This window comes from Hoplias malabaricus, chromosome 15 (genome assembly GCF_029633855.1).
Source record: "Hoplias malabaricus isolate fHopMal1 chromosome 15, fHopMal1.hap1, whole genome shotgun sequence".
Taxonomy (NCBI): Eukaryota; Metazoa; Chordata; class Actinopteri; order Characiformes; family Erythrinidae; genus Hoplias; species Hoplias malabaricus.
Genome location: NC_089814.1, coordinates 31061193 through 31077195, shown reverse-complemented (window position 1 = coordinate 31077195; position 16003 = coordinate 31061193). Strand labels below are relative to the sequence as shown.

At 44.6% G+C, this 16003-nt stretch overlaps 1 protein-coding gene and 1 long non-coding RNA gene across 5 annotated transcripts in view; one reads left to right on the top strand and one right to left on the bottom strand.

The window, feature by feature from the left end:
* LOC136668185 (uncharacterized) overlaps positions 1 to 16003 on the top strand; it is a 30527-nt gene that overhangs the window by 165 nt on the left and 14359 nt on the right. The window lies entirely within an intron of this gene.
* Positions 849 to 16003, bottom strand: part of LOC136668184 (glucocorticoid receptor-like) — a 70137-nt gene continuing 54982 nt past the window's right edge. For all 4 annotated transcript variants that reach the window (XM_066645536.1, XM_066645539.1, XM_066645538.1 and 1 more), the window contains 2 exons: positions 6902 to 7059; positions 849 to 5471 (listed from right to left, as the gene is read on the bottom strand). In XM_066645536.1, the coding sequence (XP_066501633.1) occupies positions 5319 to 5471; positions 6902 to 7059 (311 nt within the window). In that variant the 3' untranslated portion in view covers positions 849 to 5318. The remainder of the gene's footprint in view (positions 5472 to 6901; positions 7060 to 16003) is intronic.

Below are 16003 nucleotides of genomic sequence, written 5' to 3'. Positions count from 1 at the left end.
TCTTTTAGTAATTCACAGTTCGTGAATTAGAAGCTTAGAGTCATTTTGCAATCAGGGTTAGGGTGTGCAGAATGGGCTGTGTGGGCGGGGCTTAACTTCAGCAGCCAATGACTGTCTAGATCCCGCCCTCCATCGTCAAAAGCGAGAAACTTCTGGAAGCGAAAGCGAGACTGAGAGAAACGCAAGTGAGAAAAGGCAGAATGAAAATAAAAACGGATTCTTCAAGAACATTAAACTCAAATTAGACGACTATTATAAAGAAATATTCTCGTTACAAGCCTCTTTTTATAACCTTCAATATTAAGGAGAGTTTTCTCAATTATAAAATATAATTCATTGGTTATGGATTCTGTCTTTTGGTTCTCAGAAATGTAGAACCTATTTTGACGCCATATATTCCTTCCCTCCTCTAAAAGTTACATAGTGCAGTTTCTGCAGTGCTGAGCCCAGAGTAGCAACGACAAATGTGCTATTCTCCCTATTACAGGTCAACAAAGCATCACAATGATTTTGAAGCTGTAATATTGAGACAAAAAAATACTACCTCATGCTTCTCGCATAATTACAAATCACATATTTGCACAGGATGCATTTCAGATTTAATCCACGTGGTTGTTCGTTTGACCAGTTTCACATTCATCACTGAATCACAGGTCCTCTCTGTCAAATTTAGTGTAGAATGAGGTGTAGAAATGGTTAGTAACTTTTTTTTTTCTCTGGAAAATTTCAGTTTTGACGCTACAATGAAAAATACTTGAAAGTACACACAGTTTATGAAGTGTTTATGCATTTGTAGGGTGACAGCAGGGAGAAAAAACACTGCCTTCCACACAGAGACATTTGTTCAACATTTAATCAAATAAGTGTAAAGATTGACATTGACTACTTCAGTGTAATACAAAACTATTTTTTAAACAAATAGACATTACTCTTTACTTTGGATTACATTTACAGAACTGAAATACAAACATAACAGACTTTAACATAAGCCATATATGAGTGAAATATTATCTGCCCTTAATTTTAAAGATATTTGCATGAATTTTGTACAAAATAGACTTTCTTTTAGACCAGTATTAGAGTAGTGCAAATTCTCCGGCTCTGATACATTACTTTCACACAGTTTTATCTCTTTTTATTATTTTGTAAGTTTTTTTTTTCTTTTCTTTTTTCCTCCTTCTGAAGCAACTGGTTGATTTTTCACAGCGATGTACATGAGACCAAAGCCTAGACTTTTATAAAAGAAATAGAAAAAGGAGATAAAGCAATACATTCTAGACTTGAATAGTAAGTGCTACTGAAAACTGTAACTGCTTTTTAAAACTCTTCGTTTTTTTTTTCCTTTTGACTTTTTTATTATCTACTTTGCTTTGGTCGCTCTGTTGCACGATACAAAATATGCTTCAGTCCCTTGCCTCTCTACTTAAAATCCCAATCACGTTAAAAAAAAAAACCAAACAAACAGAAATAATACCACAGTGATCGCTCTCAAAAACGTTCCTATTGTTTTTTTAAAATTTACATTTAAGTCAAACCTAACACTTTTTTAAAAAAAGAAAAATATATGCAATACAATTTTTTTTTTGTACAAAACACAAAGAAAAGATACAATCTTATGCAATAAAATTATCCTCTGTAGTACAAAGAACTTGAATATGAAACAGAATTTATCTAATATTCTTCAAACTGCAACGTAATAAAGGATTTTGAGACGGTTGGGTTTCTAGAATTGTTACTGAATAAATTCTCCTGAAATCAAAATATTTTATGGCTCTCGGTCTCCCTTTAGCAAAGGCTTACTGTGAAATAACTGACAGAAAATAAATACTTCAGACCCACTGCTCTGAATCTGTCCTCGCAAGACTGAACTGTCAGATAAACCATGTTTTATCTTTTACACTGGTGGTGCAGGGGGATACAGCTTATGGACTGCACAGTGTGTACAACGTACCTAAAACCCATTCTGACACTTGTCCAGGAAGAAGGTGTGAAAGTGGTCAGACAGGTGTGCATGGACAGGGGTTGGGGGGGGGGGGGGATGACGGGGGTAGTGCTAACACTGTACTGCATGTGAAAGTAAGCCAAAACACTTCATCCATCTCATCAACATTGTGGGCAGCAAGTGCTTGACCAAGTTTAAGATCGCAAACTCTTCGTGTTGTGCAAAATTCCGAATGATTTAAGACCATTAAACTCACCAAACTTAATGAATTAATATTTTAGAGAGAGGAGAAATCACACCCCACTTTTGCTTCAGCTCTGAACACAAAAAAAAATAAATCTACAAGCGAGAAGGCAACTCAGTGCTAAGGGTTGGAAAAGATAGCTTTTAAAGAGCTGAGAAAAGGAAATAAACAAAGATGAGTACAATTTAAAACCAAACCCTGAAAGCTGCTGGTGGTCTGAGACTGAACTTTGGAGGTGTGGAAAAAGATCCCTGCAGATTTTCTTTGAAAGCAAGTCTCGAACAACACTGGAAGCTGTAATAAAACACTAAGAAGCCACAAAATACTCAAAAACGTGAACTTATATCGTCTATAGTGATTTAAGTTCCAGTCGTTTTGTCTGAAAATTAAATTACTGTAAACTGGCCTCTGATACTTGCACAGTAATGCTAACAAACTCCTGTGAGATACTGCAGATAGCCGAGCCGGGTCAGTAGAGAGACTCTAAATACTTGTGTTTAGCAAAACAGAATAATACAATCAACTTTCTAATGATTTTGTAACTGAAACATCAGAGGTTACAAAGTGCTTTGGGTTTGTTTTCTTACTCTTGTTAGTCCTATTAATCACACGGCGGCTCTTTTAGCTTGTACCTAGCTGTAGGCGGCTGGTACTCTAGGATAAATCTTTTTTTTTCTACGCTCACATTGGAAATAAAAGCGTTCTAAAATTATGACATGAATTAAAAGCTTGTGGCCTTCAGACTGCGATACAACGCGGCGCTGGTGCAGATTGAGTTAAAAGACAGCGTTTATAAAACCTGGAGTGAGAAGCGAATGCAGGCCTGAGCAGAAAGTAAAGCAAATACAGCTTTTTGTCCCTGTCTTCAACATCTCCATAAACCTGTACATTCCTAAATTGGTGCCACAAAAACCCACCAAGAGGAAAAAGATGGAGAGTGGGGAAAGAAAAATGGGACGGAATAGTGCTTCTATCAATAGAGGACGTCCCAGAGAAAGACACTCAGTGTAGACATAGACCCCCATTCAAACCTGGGATTAACATGCGTCCAGGAGCTCTGATGGTACGTGGTCAGCAAAAAGTACAGGTGTCAACGGGGTGCACTCAAACCACATTGGGAAGCAGTCCGAGTTAAACGTGAACACATTTTTCCTGTAGTGTGAAGTGGTTCTCTGCGTCTCCAACGTCAATACAGTAATCCCTCGCTACTTCGCGGCTCATCTTTCACGGATTGAGGGAAAATCTAGGAAAACTGTGAAAGATGAATAGCCAAAATAGATTTTTTTTTTATTTACATGTATTAATAATTTACTTGCGCTAAATCACAGCTTAGGAATCACTCTATTAAAGAAACTGGTAGGATATCACATGTAGTTCCAGCTGAAAAACATTATAGAACGACTGTTTAATGCAAAGGGTGGGTTGTTAATAGTAACAGGGAGGGGTTTAAAAGTCCATATACTTGTTAATTAAATATATTAAAAAAATATCTTTCCTCTACTTCGTGGAAATTCGTTTTTTATGGGTGTTCTTGGAACGTGTCCCCAGCGAAAAACGAGGGATCATTGTATATCTAATTTCAACGTGCATACGTTTAAAAAGTTGATTGTTTAATGTTTCCGGTCTCCCCTGTACTGATTTATATCGTGTCTATGTTGTTGTAACCCGATCTTAAGTGTGAGAAGGGCGCTATTATAAGACAAAACGCATGTAGTTGTGTGTTTATGTGAAATTTCTATTTAACCCCACCTCCTCCTCCAATGAGAACGATGTGAGAAAATCCATAGGATCACCCGAGGCGCATGTTAATACCAGGCGTGAATGGGGCAATAGAAGAAAGGCTCTGAAGACGTCTAGCACACAAGCGAAGGAACCGTGTACACATTGCATTACGGCAGACAGATGCCTTCGAACCTACAGTGAAACCGCTGCAGAGCTGCTCCCGGGAGAGGAACAGAACAGTTTCTCAGTGGTTTCACAATACTAAACACACACTGAGCTGAAGAAAAATCATCTCCAAGTTGCTGAAGTCATGTGCTTTTCAAGGGAAGGCTTCACCAATCGTGCTCAGCTTTGTCTTTAGTTTTTTTTTTTTTTGTATGAATTTTGTTCCAAGCATGAAGCAGTTCTGCATTTTCCTCCTCAGCAGGAAGCTACTACTCTGTGGTGTTATCTTCTGTCTTCAATTCACCAAATCGTAAAACCAAATTTGCTTTCATTTGAGGACGGATTCGGAAAGATTCATTTTCTTTTAAAGCCCTTCTTACTTCAGCCAATTGAAATGATTAACAAATGTATTCTATGTTGGTTAGTTACAGCCCCCCAGAGAGCGCACAACGGTACTATATTTATAAACTGCTGCACTTAGGGACTAGTATTTGAGATTGTACCTCATCTGAAACACAAACAGACATACTGTCCATGTTAATAATTAGGGACTTGAGAATTGCATAACGGCATAAACAGCACGTAGCCAATGGTGAAGGACTTCAGGGAGCAGAGACAAAACACTAAAATGGCGCAAAACACTTGATCTTTTCACGGGCGGTTCCAGGATTTTACGTCCTAATCTTCAAAACATCTGAAGATCACTGAGCTGCCAGCTTTAGAAAATTAAAGTGGCTACATCAAATAGGAGCACAAAAAAATAATAATAATAAAGCCGTGAGTATTACGAGACACACACGAACGCAACAGCTGAGGTTTTTTTTTTCTTTCCTCTAAAAAGGCACATTTTCCCTTTTTGATATACCTCTGTAAACATTGCAGAAGTGTACATGCCAAAACAAAAATCTTTAAAAACATTAATAGAAAATATTCCTTTCGTCTGAAATCTGTAAAATTAGCCTGCTCCCGTCTATAGCGCATACGCAGAAAGTGTTATACTGTCATCTAGGAAAATAAAGAGCTGTTCTTGACTGTGCCACAAACATTCTACATCATTCTTTCTTCCCCATAAGCTTTACCCATTCTCTAGGAATGACACAAACTCACGAGAAAAATAAAAAGCCTCACTCTGTTCATCCGTGACAGCTGAGGACATCCTTGGGGTTGTAAGCGGGGTCTGTAGGTTAGCAGTAGGGACTCAGGGTGGCGTTAAGGCATTGTTGTCATTGTTTATGTCTAAGGCAGTCATTTTTGATGAAAGAGAAGTGGCTTTACGCTCCCGTGCTTGATTTTTGGAAGCTGGTTGCTGATGATTTCGGCCAGCATCTCCGGGAACTCCACGCTCAGGGACTTGTTCACAAACGTGTAGAAACAGAAGTTGAGTAGCCCCTCCACCATCTGTGAACAAAGGCAGCAATTCAGCAGGGCTTTGGGCCACAATGGCGTGTGTACATACATACCTCAGACACTAGGCCACTGTTATGTGTTGTGTGGAGTAGTAATAGCAAGCAGCAGCACTGAATTCTGGCCTCAGTATTGAATACTGTGATTTAATTGGTGTGATAGCTGTGTTTACATAAGAGAAAACATCCAACCAATATCTATTCACATACACTGAACCATCACTGGATTGGGAATACCCTCCTTGTGTCTACATTCACAGTCCACAGTCTACTGTTACTGTTCTTATCCCCATTTCACTTCAATATTCAGGTATGATTTGGGTGGTGGAACATTCTCAGCGCTGCAGTGACACTGACGTGGTGGTGTGTGCTGTGGTGGTACGCGTGGATCAGACACAGCAGTGCTGCTGGAGTTTTTAAACAGACCGTGTGTTCACTCACTGTCCACTCTGTTAGACACTCCTACCTCATTGGTCCACCTTGTAGATGTAAAGTCAGGGACAGTAGCTCATTTGTTGCTGCGCAAGTTGTGTTACTCGTCTTGGACGTTGCTGGTGGGATATTAGTTGATGGACTATTCCCAGTCTAACATTGACAATGAGGGCTTTAAAAGCTCTAGCAGCTCTGCTGTGTCTGATCCAATTGTACCATCCCTACAGCGCTGAGTACGAGCCACCACCCAAATCATACCAACTCCTGTGGTGGTCCTGACCATTGAAGAATGGTGACGTGGGGATTGGAAAGTATGCAGAGAAACATGTGAACTACAGTCTGTAATTGTAAAACTACAAAGTGCTCCTGTGTGGTCAGTGGAGCTGATAAAATGGATGGTGAGTGTCTAATACAAGGTAGGTGTTCCCAAACCATTGAATGTTCAGTGTATTTTTAAACAGTGTTGAAAACTACATAGGAATATTAATTGCTTTCAAACAGTGCTCAGAACAAATATGTTCAGTGCAGTTCTTGCTGGATTTTTTGTTTCCGTTAAATCAAACCAATCAATCAGAGCTTACAGTTCAAACAACCAGCGGCAGGTGTTGCTTGTGGCAGAACTTTAGCAGTGAAATATATAAAAGAACTATGAAAGTGAGGACAGCAAAACATAACTTCGGTAGAGTGTTTTTTCACTGATTGTCTGAGTGTGTGTGCGCGCCAGTTGGCTGTCATGATTAATAAATATTATTGCTACTAATAGACTCTTTCACATTCAGCCTCCATCTCCTGGAAATTTCAGTTTGTTAAAACAAAACACATTGGACTGGTATTAAAATCACGCTTGGTGTGATAAGACCTTGGGTTCTCTCCAGCACCAAAGAAAGTAAATAATACTCATGAAACGTTCTGCCTCTGTACTCAATCTCACATTACCATGGCCATCACAATCCGTTCTATGATTCAGAGCCTGTGACCAAAACCTCAGCTTACCTCTTGCATTGAATCCAAAAGTTTGGTGAGCTGGTAGAACCTCTGCCAGTTCTGGCTGGAGTTTTCGTCCCGTTTGACGATGGCCTTGCCCAGTTCTTTAATGTAGGACATGCGAATTTCATCAAACACAGCCTGGCTCTTCAGCCCGTCCTTTGGTACTGTTGTAAAGACGAAACAGATGGATACGGTGTTAATAGGAAGGACAAAAAATGCGATACTGACATTCACTAAAATAGCCAAAGTTGCACACAGTTGACTGCTCAGTCAGTTGCAGATATGGGTTTCCCAACTTCACTTTTTCATAGGAGGCTAGAGGGAGCATCAACCATTTTCAATTCACTGTGGAGAGAGAGAGAGAGTGAGGGATATAATGCTGTATCAGCAATTGGACGCTGGAAGTTCTGGGAAGTTGGACTTCAGCCCAGGCAAACCCGTTTTAAATGGACTCGAGCCTATGCAAAGCACTGCACCGTTCAATTCGTTGGGAGGAATTATATTCTTGTTTTCTCATCAGATGTTGATGTGACTGAAAGAGCAGGATGATGGTCGTGTAAAGTCTGATCTTGATTCTCTCAGACTGCAATGACTATAAGGCTTAATACATCTACACGGACTATTACATAACTGTATAAGTGAATATAAATGTGTTAAATTCACAGGATGGTGTACGAGGCCTGAGAGTGCCTCCCCTGTCAGAGATGTAGCTTAGTGACGTACAAAAAAACCCAGCACTTTTTAGAAAGCTGACTTGCAATTTCCAATTTAGAAAAAGCAATCAAAGCGCAGCTAAGTGTGCCCTACTTTTCTTCATTTGTAGTGCAGTTTGAAAGGCATAAAATGATTTTGTAAATGGCAATTAGAGCTGGATGTAAAAAAAAAAGGAAAAATCATTCTCTAGTTAGCGTAGTGAGCAGAAAGTGGCTCACCAAGGCAAGGACATGGTTGGTGTAGACTAATTGTAAAAAGGATTGGAGTATGCTGCATTCTTTTTCCTTCGTGTGTTGTGCCACAACAAACTGCTGTACCTTCATTCTTAATGATGTATTTAATGATATTCTTTTATTTGAAAGGAAAACAGATTTCATACCAGTGCAGTGCGATTGTATTGAAAAGCTTTTCTCTCTCAGATGGTAAAATTTGTACTTTGTGTACTTTGTGTTAGTTGGTCTTTGACTCCCCTTAAAATAGACTCTGGACATTTAGGATGATGGTGTTAACAGGGAAAGAGATGCCAGCACAGCAACAGAGACATTTAGCTGTCCAGTATCAGCAGAACAAACACTGAGAATCAGGGGCGTGTCTATGGGTGGGCACTGTACTACATCTGGAGGAATCAAATTAACATAAAAATCTTCAGTCAAAACTGAAACCACATGGTTCATCCAAAGACACAAGCCAGTATTTGCTAAGATTATTCATGTTTCATTTATCATTATTAATTATATATTCAATTCAGTTACGGTAACTTTGAAATACCATGTTGTGAAACACTGAGACGTTTCATTTCCAGTCAAAGCAGTCATATATCGTACACAATCACTCATGTTTAGGAGGCAACTCAAAAGATAATTCACTTGCATAAGGATGATGAATGTCAAATGTGAGTAAGTGAAACGCTTTGCAAATAAATAATAACAATGATGATTAAAAAAGATACAAAGAAAGTGGGAGTTCAAACAACAGTGCAAGATTTGGCAGGCCACCAGAACTGCCACCATCTGAGGAAAAAAAGCTTTCATCTTAGAGAGACAAGAGAATGTTGAGCCTCGGGTTTGCTTTGGATTTAAAAAAACAAAACAAACTGCATTTAATGGCTGTTTTGACTGGAAATAAAATACATAACAGGTGGTTTCTGACTGTCTACAGCGCCAGATTACTGAACCCATGCCTGCAACATTGTAAGTTTGTCTACGCTATCAATTCACAAACAAAGCTAAAATGTTGTGCCGTCCTTGAAAAAAAGACTTGACACTCGCATGCTTTAAAATGCTTTTCTGGTTTTCACTCAGCTGTGATTCTGTTTAAGAAATCTCCAAAAGACAAATCAATTTTGGTTAAAAATTGAGTAGAATTGATGTAGAAAAAAAAAAAAGCGGAATGTTGACGAACAAATTCATTCAGTGTGTTATCCGTATTCACGCTCATCAAACAAATTTTTGAGAATATGTTAAATTCAACATGTACCACAGGACGCGGAGACAGGTTTTCGCACTTGTTTTTGTCACCATTTTCATCACAAATTTGCATAAAGGTGAAGGGACAAATTCATTATGATTCTCTGAGTGCTTGCACTGTGCCACCCGCGGTGATGTACTGCCTACAGCATCTCTGTCTCATTGGAATCAATTTACATTTGGCTGCCTCCAAATGTTCTCTTTTCCCAACCAGCAGTGGTGTGTACATAACAGTAATGATGAGACCAGGGGCGATTCTAGAGGGTTTGTTTTTTGTCTTCTGCCGGTAGGGTGGGGGTTGGGGGATGTGATAACCTCGTCATCATGCAGTTTTTTAAACATTTTTTAAAGAGAAAAATAATAAGATCCATATAGTTTTATAGCATTTCTTTCTCATTGATTATTGGACTGCTGTGGGCTCAAGCAAGTTTCAATGAAACTCAGGAGATTGGAGCGAGTGTAATTAATTAAACCTGATAAGTGACTCCTATTTATCAATAACACCATAAAGAGTCTGATTCAGTGCAGCGAAAGTACTGCTGTAACATGCTGGTGCTGACTAAGTGAGAAAGCAGCCACCACACCACAGTCAAACTAACTGAAAAAGAATGGTTCTGTAAGGGTTTGTTTGTAAAGAAAAGGCTTCTGTGCACTGAACTGTGCAGAAGTCTCTGGCACGTAAGGTAATGATATATATTTAAACTAATGCCTTCTCAGTGAGTGTGGTGCTTGTATAAAGTTATATATAATCACAGTAAATACAAAAAAATAATAATATGAAACAAATAAGAAAATATTTTTTTTATTTACTATAAAGCAGTAGGTGTCAGTGAATTTGAAGAACAATTTTTCGTTCAGATTCTCCTTCATTGCGTGAATTTGTTAAATCAACAGCACACATTTAAAAGAATTATTGATTAACCAATAAAACTATAATATAACCTCAAATAATATGGACTCCACGAGGAGAGATTTGGAAAAAAGATGTTGGGCGTTGTTTGTTTGTTTTAGTAAATAAACACTTACTGCTCAGAAAAATAGCTTCTTAAATCTCAATCTCTGGTGCCTAAAATCTTTGCACAGTACTGTAGAACCCTGGACACTCAAAGAACCTTTCACATGATTAAAGGGTCTTTTTTTTTTTTCATCATGACGGGGGTCTTAAGATTGGTGGAGATTTAGAGAAGGATTCTGTATGGCACCTTCTACTGTTACAGGCTTTAGTCATGCAAAACTTGTTGGTGTGTTCATGGTTCTACATAGTACCATTATATTTAACAATGTACTAGCATGGTCAATGCAGGTAGGAGATATAAAGTGCATCAAACTATTTCCAAGGAAAGGGGGGGGGGGGGGGGCTGCTGTATTTTTGTTGTTAAAAGGTATGTTTAACCAAATATTTTCTGTGGTTTTAACAGATTTTCATCTGATCAGAGAAAAAAACTACAAGAAATGAGCTGTTACTCGAACTTTTAGACGTGTTGGGACTCCTTGCCTGAGATTCCTCCGGGTGACTGTCTGTGAGGAGTGTGGTGTGTTCTCCCTGTGTCTGCGTGGGTTTCCTCCGGGTGTCTGTCTGTGAGGAGTGTTTTGTGTTCTCCCTGTGTCCGCGTGAGATTCCTCCGGGTGACTGTCTGTGAGGAGTGTGGTGTGTTCTCCCTGTGTCCGCGTGGGTTTCCTCCGGGTGACTGTCTGTGAGGAGTGTGGTGTGTTCTCCCTGAGTCCGCGTGAGATTCCTCCAGGTGACTGTCTGTGAGGAGTGTGGTGTGTTCTCCCTGTGACCGCGTGGGTTTCCTCCGGGTGACTGTCTGTGAGGAGTATGGTGTGTTCTCCCTGTGTCTGCGTGGGTTTCGTCTAGGTGACTGTCTGTGAGGAGTGTGGTGTGTTCTCCCTGTGTCTGCGTGGGTTTCCTCCGGGTGACTGTCTGTGAGGAGTGTGGTGTTTTCTCCCTGTGTCGGCGTGGGTTTCCTCCATGTGACTGTCTGAGGAATGTGGTGTGTTCTCCCTGTGTCTGCATGGGTTTCCTCTGGGTGACTGTCTGTGAGGAGTGTGGTCTGTTCTCCTTGTGTTCCTCCGGGTGACTGTCTGTGAGGAGTGTGTTCTCCCTGTGTCCGCGTGAGATTCCTCGGGTGTCTGTCCGTGATGAGTGTGGTGTGTACTCCCTGTGTCTGCGTGGGTTTCCTCCGGGTGACTGTCTGTGAGGAGTGTGGTGTGTTCTCCCTGTGTCTGCGTGGGTTTCCTCCGGGTGACTGTCTGTGAGGAGTGTGGTGTGTTCTCCCTGTGTCCGCTTGGGTTTCCTCCGGGTGTCTGTCTGTGAGGAGTGCGGTGTGTTCTCCCTGTGTCCGCTTGGGTTTCCTCCGGGTGTCTGTCTGTGAGGAGTGCGGTGTGTTCTCCCTGTGTCCGCGTGGGTTTCCTCCGGGTGTCTGTCTGTGAGGTGTGCGGTGTGTTCTCCCTGTTTCCGCGTGAGATTCCTCCGGGTGACTGTCTGTGAGGAGTGTGGTGTGTACTCCCTGTGTCGGCGTGGGTTTCCTCCATGTGACTGTCCGTGAGGAATGTGGTGTGTTCTCCCTGTGTCTGCATGGGTTTCCTCTGGGTGACTGTCTGTGAGGAGTGTGGTCTGTTCTCCTTGTGTCTGCGGGAGATTCCTCCGGGTGACTGTCTGTGAGGAGTGTGGTGTGTTCTCCCTGTGTCCGCGGGAGATTCCTCAGGTGTCTGTCCGTGAGGAGTGTGGTGTGTTCTCCCTGTGTCCGCGTGGGTTTCCTCCGGGTGACTGTCTGTGAGGAGTGTGGTGTGTTCTCCCTGTGTCTGCGTGGGTTTCCTCCGGGTGACTGTCTGTGAGGAGTGTGGTGTGTTCACCCTGTGTCTGTGTGGGTTTCCTCCGGGTGTCTGTCTGTGAGGAGTGTAGTGTTTTCTCCCTGTGTCTGCGTGGGTTTCCTCCGGGTGACTGTCTATGAGGAGTGTGTTCTCCCTGTGTCCGTGTGAGATTCCTCGGGTGTCTGTCCGTGATGAGTGTGGTGTGTACTCCCTGTGTCTGCGTGGGTTTCCTCCGGGTGACTCTCTGTGAGGAGTGTGGTGTGTTCTCCCTGTGTCCGTGTGGGTTTCCTCCGGGTAACTGTCTGTGAGGAGTGTGGTCTGTTCTCCTTGTGTCTGCGTGAGATTCCTCCGGGTGACTGTCTGTGAGGGTTTCCTCCGGGCTGCTGTATTGTTGTTGTTAAAAGGTATGTTTAATCAAATATTTTCTGTGGTTTTAAAAGATTTTCATCTGATCAGAGAAAAAAACTACAAAAAATGAGCTGTTACTCGATCTTTTAGACGTGTTGGGACTCCTTGCCTGAGATTCCTCCGGGTGTCTGTCTGTGAGGAGTGTTCTCCCTGTGTCTGCGTGGGTTTCCTCCGGGTGACTGTCTGTGAGGAGTGTGGTGTGTTCTCCCTGTGTCCGCGTGGGTTTCCTCCGGGTGTCTGTCTGTGAGGAGTGTTCTCCCTGTGTCTGCGTGGGTTTCCTTCGGGTGACTGTGGTCTGTTCTCCCTGTGTCGGCGTGGGTTTCCTCCGGGTGTCTGTCTGTGAGGAGTGCGGTGTGTTCTCCCTGTGTCCGCGGGAGATTCCTCGGGTGTCTGTCCGTGAGAATTGTGGTGTGTTCTCCCTGTGTCCGCGTGGGTTTCCTCAGGGTGACTGTCTGTGAGGAGTGTGGTGTGTTCTCCCTGTGTCTGCGTGGGTTTCCTCCGGGTGACTGTGTGAGGAGTGTGGTGTGTTCTCCCTGTGTCCGCGTGGGTTTCCTCCGGGTGACTGTCTGTGAGGACTGTGGTGTGTTCTCCCTGTGTCCGTGTGGGTTTCCTCCGGGCTGCTGTATTTTTGTTGTTAAAAGGTATGTTTAACCAAATATTTTCATCTGATCAGAGAAAAAAACTACAAAAAATGAGCTGTTACTCGAACTTTTAGACGTGTTGGGACTCCTTGCCTGAGATTCCTCCGGGTGACTGTCTGTGAGGAGTGTGGTGTGTTCTCCCTGTGTCTGCGTGGGTTTCCTCCGGGTGTCTGTCTGTGAGGAGTGTTTTGTGTTCTCCCTGTGTCCGCGTGAGATTCCTCCGGGTGACTGTCTGTGAGGAGTGTGGTGTGTTCTCCCTGTGTCCGCGTGGGTTTCCTCCGGGTGACTGTCTGTGAGGAGTGTGGTGTGTTCTCCCTGAGTCCGCGTGAGATTCCTCCGGGTGACTGTCTGTAAGGAGTGTGGTGTGTACTCCCTGTGTCGGCGTGGGTTTCCTCCATGTGACTGTCCGTGAGGAATGTGGTGTGTTCTCCCTGTGTCCGTGTGGGATTCCTCCTGGTGACTGTGTGAGGAGTGTGGTGTGTTCTCCCTGTGTCTGCATGGGTTTCCTCTGGGTGACTGTCTGGGAGGAGTGTGGTGTGTTCTCCCTGTGTCCGCGTGGGTTTCCTCCGGGTGACTGTCTGTGAGGAGTGTGGTGTGTTCTCCCTGTGTCTGTGTGGGTTTCCTCCGGGTGACTGTCTGTGAGGAGTGTGTTCTCCCTGTGTCCGCGTGAGATTCCTCGGGTGTCTGTCCGTGATGAGTGTGGTGTGTACTCCCTGTGTCTGCGTGGGTTTCCTCCGGGTGTCTGTCCGTGAGGAGTGTGGTGTGTTCTCCCTGTGTCCGCGTGGGTTTCCTCCGGGTGACTGTCTGTGAGGAGTGTGGTGTGTTCTCCCTGTGTCGGCGTGGGTTTCCTCCGGGTGACTGTCTGTGAGGAGTGTGTTCTCCCTGTGTCCGCGTGAGATTCCTCGGGTGTCTGTCCGTGATGAGTGTGGTGTGTACTCCCTGTGTCTGCGTGGGTTTCCTCCGGGTGACTGTCTGTGAGGAGTGTGGTGTGTCCTCCCTGTGTCTGCGTGGGTTTCCTCCGGGTGACTGTCTGAGAGGAGTGTGGTGTGTTCTCCCTGTGTCCGCTTGGGTTTCCTCCGGGTGTCTGTCTGTGAGGAATGCGGTGTGTTCTCCCTGTGTCTGCGTGGGTTTCCTCCGGGTGACTGTCTGTGAGGAGTGTGTTCTCCCTGTGTCCGCGTGAGATTCCTCGGGTGTCTGTCCGTGATGAGTGTGGTGTGTACTCCCTGTGTCTGCGTGGGTTTCCTCCGGGTGACTGTCTGTGAGGAGTGTGGTGTGTTCTCCCTGTGTCTGCGTGGGTTTCCTCCGGGTGACTGTGAGGAGTGTGGTGTGTTCTCCCTGTGTCTGTGTGGGTTTCCTCCGGGTGACTGTGAGGAGTGTGGTGTGTTCTCCCTGTGTCCGCGTGAGATTCCTCCGGGTGACTGTCTGTGAGGAGTGTTTTGTGTTCTCCCTGTGTCCGCGTGAGATTCCTCCGGGTGACTGTCTGTGAGGAGTGTGGTGTGTACTCCCTGTGTCGGCGTGGGTTTCCTCCATGTGACTGTCCGTGAGGAATGTGGTGTGTTCTCCCTGTGTCTGCATGGGTTTCCTCTGGGTGACTGTCTGTGAGGAGTGTGGTCTGTTCTCCTTGTGTTCCTCCGGGTGACTGTCTGTGAGGAGTGTGTTCTCCCTGTGTCCGCGTGAGATTCCTCGGGTGTCTGTCCGTGATGAGTGTGGTGTGTACTCCCTGTGTCTGCGTGGGTTTCCTCCGGGTGACTGTCTGTGAGGAGTGTGGTGTGTTCTCCCTGTGTCTGCGTGGGTTTCCTCCGGGTGACTGTCTGTGAGGAGTGTGGTGTGTTCTCCCTGTGTCCGCTTGGGTTTCCTCCGGGTGTCTGTCTGTGAGGAGTGCGGTGTGTTCTCCCTGTGTCCGCTTGGGTTTCCTCCGGGTGTCTGTCTGTGAGGAGTGCGGTGTGTTCTCCCTGTGTCCGCGTGGGTTTCCTCCGGGTGTCTGTCTGTGAGGTGTGCGGTGTGTTCTCCCTGTTTCCGCGTGAGATTCCTCCGGGTGACTGTCCGTGAGGAGTGTGGTGTGTACTCCCTGTGTCGGCGTGGGTTTCCTCCATGTGACTGTCCGTGAGGAATGTGGTGTGCTCTCCCTGTGTCTGCATGGGTTTCCTCTGGGTGACTGTCTGTGAGGAGTGTGGTCTGTTCTCCTTGTGTCTGCGGGAGATTCCTCCGGGTGACTGTCCGTGAGGAGTGTGGTGTGTTTTCCCTGTGTCCGCGGGAGATTCCTCAGGTGTCTGTCCGTGAGGAGTGTGGTGTGTTCTCCCTGTGTCCGCGTGGGTTTCCTCCGGGTGACTGTCTGTGAGGAGTGTGGTGTGTTCACCCTGTGTCTGTGTGGGTTTCCTCCGGGTGTCTGTCTGTGAGGAGTGTAGTGTTTTCTCCCTGTGTCTGCGTGGGTTTCCTCCGGGTGACTGTCTATGAGGAGTGTGTTCTCCCTGTGTCCGTGTGAGATTCCTCGGGTGTCTGTCCGTGATGAGTGTGGTGTGTACTCCCTGTGTCTGCGTGGGTTTCCTCCGGGTGACTCTCTGTGAGGAGTGTGGTGTGTTCTCCCTGTGTCCGTGTGGGTTTCCTCCGGGTAACTGTCTGTGAGGAGTGTGGTCTGTTCTCCTTGTGTCTGCGTGAGATTCCTCCGGGTGACTGTCTGTGAGGGTTTCCTCCGGGCTGCTGTATTGTTGTTGTTAAAAGGTATGTTTAATCAAATATTTTCTGTGGTTTTAAAAGATTTTCATCTGATCAGAGAAAAAAACTACAAAAAATGAGCTGTTACTCGAACTTTTAGATGTGTTGGGACTCCTTGCCTGAGATTCCTCCGGGTGACTGTCTGTGAGGAGTGTGGTGTGTTTCCCTGTGTCTGCGTGGGTTTCCTCCGGGTGACTGTCTGTGAGGAGTGTGGTCTGTTCTCCCTGTGTCTGCGTGGGTTTCCTCCGGGTGACTCTCTGTGAGGAGTGTGGTGTGTTCTCCCTGTGTCTGCGTGGGTTTCCTCCGGGTGACTGTCTGTGAGGAGTGTGTTCTCCCTGTGTCCGCGTGAGATT